The sequence below is a fragment of the Semicossyphus pulcher genome, unplaced genomic scaffold, assembly GCF_022749685.1.
Source record: "Semicossyphus pulcher isolate SPU_LCO1_2020_fin unplaced genomic scaffold, fSemPul1.0.p SCAF_18, whole genome shotgun sequence".
In the NCBI taxonomy this organism is placed as follows: Eukaryota; Metazoa; Chordata; class Actinopteri; order Labriformes; family Labridae; genus Semicossyphus; species Semicossyphus pulcher.
Genome location: NW_027211691.1, coordinates 25,207,501 through 25,212,500, shown reverse-complemented (window position 1 = coordinate 25,212,500; position 5,000 = coordinate 25,207,501). Strand labels below are relative to the sequence as shown.

General features: G+C 42.9%; 1 protein-coding gene across 1 annotated transcript in view; it reads left to right on the top strand.

Annotated features, from left to right (window-relative positions):
- LOC138595705 (sodium channel protein type 3 subunit alpha-like) overlaps positions 1-5,000 on the top strand; it is a 153,263-nt gene that overhangs the window by 130,023 nt on the left and 18,240 nt on the right. The window contains exons 25-26 of the mRNA XM_069667072.1: positions 2,208-2,330; positions 3,871-3,993. Coding sequence (XP_069523173.1) covers positions 2,208-2,330; positions 3,871-3,993 — 246 coding nt within the window. The remainder of the gene's footprint in view (positions 1-2,207; positions 2,331-3,870; positions 3,994-5,000) is intronic.

Below are 5,000 nucleotides of genomic sequence, written 5' to 3'. Positions count from 1 at the left end.
AAGAGACAAAGAGAGGCACAGAGAGAGAGAGAGTCCAAACTGCCTCAGGCCAGCAGCAGCAGCTTTTTAACCTACACACACACACACACACACACACACACAAAGATGTGTATACGTGGACACTCACACTCTCTCTTTCACTCTTCAGGGCAACATTATTCAGAGGTAGAGTGACACACACAGTTTATGATGCACACCATCTATATGCATGCATCGAGTCGGAAACTGACTCTCTCCCTCTCTCTCTCTCTCTCTCTCTCCCTCTCTCTCTCTCTCTCTCTCTCTCGCTCTCTCTCTCTCTCTCTCTCTCTCTCTCTCTCTCTCCCTCTCTCTCTCTCGTTCCCTCTCTCTCTCTCGCTCTCTCTCGCTCTCTCTCTCTCTCCCTCTCTCTCTCTCGCTCTCTCTCTCTCTCTCTCTCTCTCTCGCTCTCTCTCTCTCGCTCTCTCTCTCTCTCTCTCTCCCTCTCTCCCTCTCTCTCTCTCTCTCTCTCTCTCTCTCTCTCTCTCTCTCTCTCTCTCTGGCTGTTTTCCGCCTCGCCGTCTTGATAAATGTCTCTGCGTGTTGTGACGTTTTTATTTTGACTGTAATGGCCTGAAGAGAGAAAAGGAGATGAGCTGAGTCACAGAGGTTTAACCATGCACATCTGACACAAGAAACACTTCAGTGTTATTAGTGAGGACAGGAAGTAGTGTACGGAACACTATCATCTCTTACTTAAAGCTGTGTGCACCAGTTTTTAGCCACTAGAGGGCAGAAAACGCAGACAAATACAAACCAGAGAATGTGTAAAATAAGGGGTATGCTGTAACCTGCATTCTGTCTGATGGCCTGCAGGGGGCGACTCTACTTGTTGCAAATAGACAAGAAAAGGAGCCTCCTTCTCCCTCTGTAAACATGTTCCTAATGAGTTTATGGTCTCAGTCTCTAGTCTCAAGTCTTCTTCAACACAGCATGATGTTCATTTAGTCACTGATGCTCCCGTAAGTTCTAACAATTGGAATCCACCATCCCATCCAAATATGGTCACGTTTGGCTCTAAAAACAACAACATGGCCGCCAAGATGTTAAACTTCAGCTTCATGAATTATTCAACAAACCAATAGGTGAGGTCACAGCGACTACGCCCTCGTCATATATACAGTCTGCATGTGACGAGATAATCAAAGTGTAACCATAAATTATGATAATGAACGCCTTGAAGCTTATTGGTCCCTGTGTTGCATGATCTTAAACAGTGGTGGGAGGATGATGAAGACGGAAGAGAAGATTGAAGAGGAAATAAATGCAGGGATTAAAATAATGCTTTACTGGATCTCTTTTCTTATGTGTGAAATGCGTCTGTTCAAGGCTCTAAAGATTATTCAATGAAATGGATACAATATTTAAATAATCAGTTAGTTTTAATTGTTTTAATTGGCCCTATGGGGCTAACAACTGTTCACACAACCAAATCATGAACTGAAGTCAACTGAAAATCAAAGAAAACTCAACAACACAAAACCCCTGCTGGGAGGCAGAACCACAGCGGCCCCCTCTTCAGATCTCAGGACCGGGTTTTAAAGCGTCTAAAGCGTCTCACCTGGGAAGATACAACAGAAAGGGGAAAGGGACAAACATAGCAGGGAACACACACATAATTCAGATATAAAGGAAATATTTTATAATGATAAATAATACTTTAGATCCTAGTGTAGCTTTTTTTTTACCTGAGACATAAAGAGAAACAGGTTTGCCGTAGCGACAGACTCATAGTTCATCTTTTTAAACCATTCGTGCTTTTTGAACAAGAAGCTGGTTTCTAATCTGCTCTGGATTTAATTTGCTTTTTATCTTGCAGTTTATCTCATTAAGTTCAGTATCATTTACTCTTCCACAGGACCATGTTTTAAACTCTGTTCAACCTCAAAGTTCATCAAACAAACCATCTCTGTTTAACTGTGTTTCCTCTGTGTTTAACCACAATGTGCCCTGCATAGATGTTTCACATTTAAACGCATTGTCCTTCTTCTTTCCTGAGAGGCTTTTATTGTGAAATATACACAGGAAGTGTAAAGGCTAAGGCAGAAGCTCAGTACTGAACAGAATAGTTTGTTATTAATGGTGTAAAAATAAACTTTTAATTGCCTTAAATGTTGGTCGGACTTTGGAAACGTCTTGTAATCTGTAGACGTCAGTTCTCACAGTGACTGTGTGGCCGCACCCTGTAGATCTCAGTGCTGGGCCAGCTGGCTCAGTACTTCTCTGTGGACCAGATCACCACCATGCGGGTGCTGAGGACGCTCAGGGCTCTCCGTCCTCTCCGGGCCGCGTCCCGCTTCGCTGGTATCAGGGTAAGAACTCACCAGGAGCTCCGCCCACCGACCCGCCTGAGACCTGCTGCTCAGGGGTGGAAATCAAGCGCTCATGTGGGGCTTTGCAGGCTGGCTTTAGAGGCTTTTAGAGATGCTGCGGTTTCTGGGTTTGACATTGGCTTTAATCTGCTGTCTCAGACTGATTACTGTATAATCCTAACTTAAAGTTTTATGTCCAACTTTATCATTTAATCTACTTATTATTTTTAAACCTGGGCCTTATTTTGTACATATTTTGGGGTCTAAATGACTAATAGGTACAAAAAGTAGATTTCTTTAGCCAGCAGCTGTGAAGCAGGCTGTAATGTCTGCAACATAATCCCTGGGGGCAAGCACAATCAAATTGCGTCCAAAAGTTCTTGTTTTTGTCACTGACAGGCTCAGATTGTTATTCGAACTGTCTGAGAACATTATGGGAAGGAGAAAGACCGTCATTCTAAAGGGAAAGATGCTTGTTTTTAACCAGACATGGCTGTAGCATTCATTTGTGAAAACACCAGACTCCATTAGCAAAAACAGCAATTTTACTTCTCAGAACACAGGAGTTTCTGGCCTGCTGCTGCCTCGATCAGTTGGTTAGTTTATGTGATTTTGGTGTTTTAAACATTTAGTTGGAATCAAACACATTATTCTGTAAAACACAATCAATAAAAAATAACAGATTGTGACAGCACTACACCAGCTACTCTCTTGTTCATCAATGTAAAATCCCTGTTTTAATGAATGGAGTCTGGTGTGTGTGCAGAGAGCGATGTAACGTCTGTGTGTGGTTAAAACAATCATCTTCCTCTGTAACAAAAAGGTCTATCTCTGTAGGGATCCTTTCTGTCATGTTGTCACACACTTAGAAGAACAATCTGAGCCTGTCAGTGGAAACAACAAGAACTTCTAGTGGACGACCTTTGACTTATGTTGCAGCCATTACAGCCTGTTTCACTGCTGCAGGATGAACACATCTACTCGAGCAACTCTACATTTTTTTGTTGTCATTTTCTCCCATAATATGTAAATACAGCCCACTTTGAAAGACCAGAATACCACTTCAACCGTTGCTTTTTCTCCTCAGAATAAGACATGATGTCCCGTTCCTGCTGCGTGTCATTGTGCTGACTTGTAATAATCCCTTTTCTCCCACGTTTTAAATGAAGGAGTTACTTTGAAGATGAACTGAATTGGGTTTTGCCACCACATGGACACTTCACTAACACTCACGTTTTGTTTCACAGGCCGGAGCTCAGAGAGTGAAACATGCAGCTGTTTTCTTGCTCTAAACCTCTCAGTGACTTCTGTGCACTCCTTCTCCTCTCCTCTCTCTTCCTCTCCTACAGGGGGCTCCAGTCAGCGCATATTTAAGTTTCCCCCCTTACATTCACAGCTCTGCTTGGCAGGCTTTGGATCGCTCCTCTCTCTGTGTCTCTTATTAGAATAGAAGTTAACCGTCCTGCTTCTCTCTTCCTTCCCTTCTTCCTGTCTCTATCTTTTCCTATCCTCTCTCTCTCCCTCTCTCTCTCTCCTCCAGGTCTCGTTGGTCAGTTTGGTGGCCAACACGTTGGGTTATTCAGACTTTGCAGCCATCAAGTCCCTGCGGACGCTGCGAGCTCTGCGGCCCCTCAGAGCCCTCTCCAGATTTGAAGGCATGAGGGTAAGAGTCAGTATTAACACGACAAACACACCTGAACACCTGGTTTGATATCAGCTGAACTGCTGGGACCAACAGAGGAGCGCTTGATTAATACCTTTAAATCTTACCGGCCTTTCTTACCGGCCTCGTATTATTTAAACGTTTTAAGAAAGAAAACAAACAAAAGGAGTATAAGTGTGGATTTCATTATTATGTATCAATAACAGTTAGAAAGCACTCCACAGATATTACAGGTGGCGGTTAGTTAACCCTTCATTATAAGTCCTACTCAGCCAACAACAGGGCCAGCGTTCTATTTGAGAAATAACAATGTGATGTCATTTCTTAGGGTACCTTAAGATGCTTCATATCCGTTGAATCTGTACAACCCAGCAACTGTATATAAAGATGGACGACGCGTCTCCATCTGCTCTCATTGTACAAAATTGATGCCAAAATATCCCCCGTGACGGGTGCTGCCATCTAGCGATGGTGACGTCATTTTAAGCCAGAGCTGCACGGTAGAAAGCCGCTGTAGCCGCTAACCAAAACACACACTTAACCTACCGAAAAACACGGCAAAGATCTGTTCCGTCTGCATGTTTCACAGCAGAACAGCTTCTTGTGTCGGTCTGAAGCAGATATTCATGCTTATGGAAAGTTCAATGACTGTAGTGTCAAGGTGATGAAACTAGAGTCGTAGGAGTCCGGCTTCTGTTGCAAAAAGAATGAAGGCTTCAACTATTTCTGTTTTTATTCACGATCAATGTAAACCCAAATATCTCGCTGCCTGCAGCAGGTCAGTTTCCAGTGTAATGATAATATTCTGTTTCTGTTTGATTGCTTTCATTAAATTAGACTACACATGGTGGAAGCTTGCTGTTTTAATAAAAGTACTGTGACTTTGCTATAAATCAATCAAGCCTCCATAATTTGTTGGTAGTTGTTGTAAAGAATCCTCTGATGTGAGGATGATGTATTTGGATTAAAAGAAATCGAGCGCTCCCTGATTTCAAACAATGTTTCGG